This window comes from Camelina sativa, unplaced genomic scaffold (genome assembly GCF_000633955.1).
Source record: "Camelina sativa cultivar DH55 unplaced genomic scaffold, Cs unpScaffold07293, whole genome shotgun sequence".
Classification (NCBI taxonomy): Eukaryota; Viridiplantae; Streptophyta; class Magnoliopsida; order Brassicales; family Brassicaceae; genus Camelina; species Camelina sativa.
The window spans coordinates 1-468 of NW_010928365.1; the positions used below are offsets into that span (position 1 = coordinate 1).

Here is a 468-nt window from a genome sequence, read left to right on the forward strand (position 1 = left end):
CAGCGATGGTGGGCAGAGTATAAATGACGTGGAAGATGGAGCATTAAGAAGGAGAAAAAGGATCAGAAGATTATCAGGTCATTCTGAATCAGATGATGTGGCTTCATCAGCTTTAAATTCAAATGGAAGTGACGAAGAAAATGCCTCTGAAATTGCGACAGTTGAATCTGATAATAATACTTGGAATGAAGGCAATGGTCTAGATTCTGGTTCCAAAGTCGAGCAAATTGATATTGGTGGAGAGTTTCTCGAAGGAGATTATGAGCTCAACAAGGGGCTTAACTTCCAAATTAATACCATGGTTAAGAGAAGGAAGAGAAAGCCGACCAGGAAACGTGGTACTAGTGATCTTGTTGATCATACGTCTAAAGTTGAGGCAGAAGCAGGTCTTGAGGCTGGAGCTGGTGATAATGTTCGAACATCACAAAATTCTCATGAAAGGTTTACTGAGAGGCCTTGTGAAGAAAA

The 468-nt window shown here is 40.8% G+C and overlaps 1 protein-coding gene across 1 annotated transcript; it reads left to right on the forward strand.

The window, feature by feature from the left end:
* Positions 1-4: 4 nt before the first annotated feature.
* Positions 5-463, forward strand: LOC109131887 (protein HUA2-LIKE 2-like; the record flags this gene model as incomplete). The annotated part of the gene is made up of 1 exon (XM_019243061.1): positions 5-463. A coding segment is annotated over one exon (459 nt), but the record flags the coding sequence as incomplete, so codon positions are not given.
* Between the last annotated feature and the right edge of the window lie 5 nt (positions 464-468).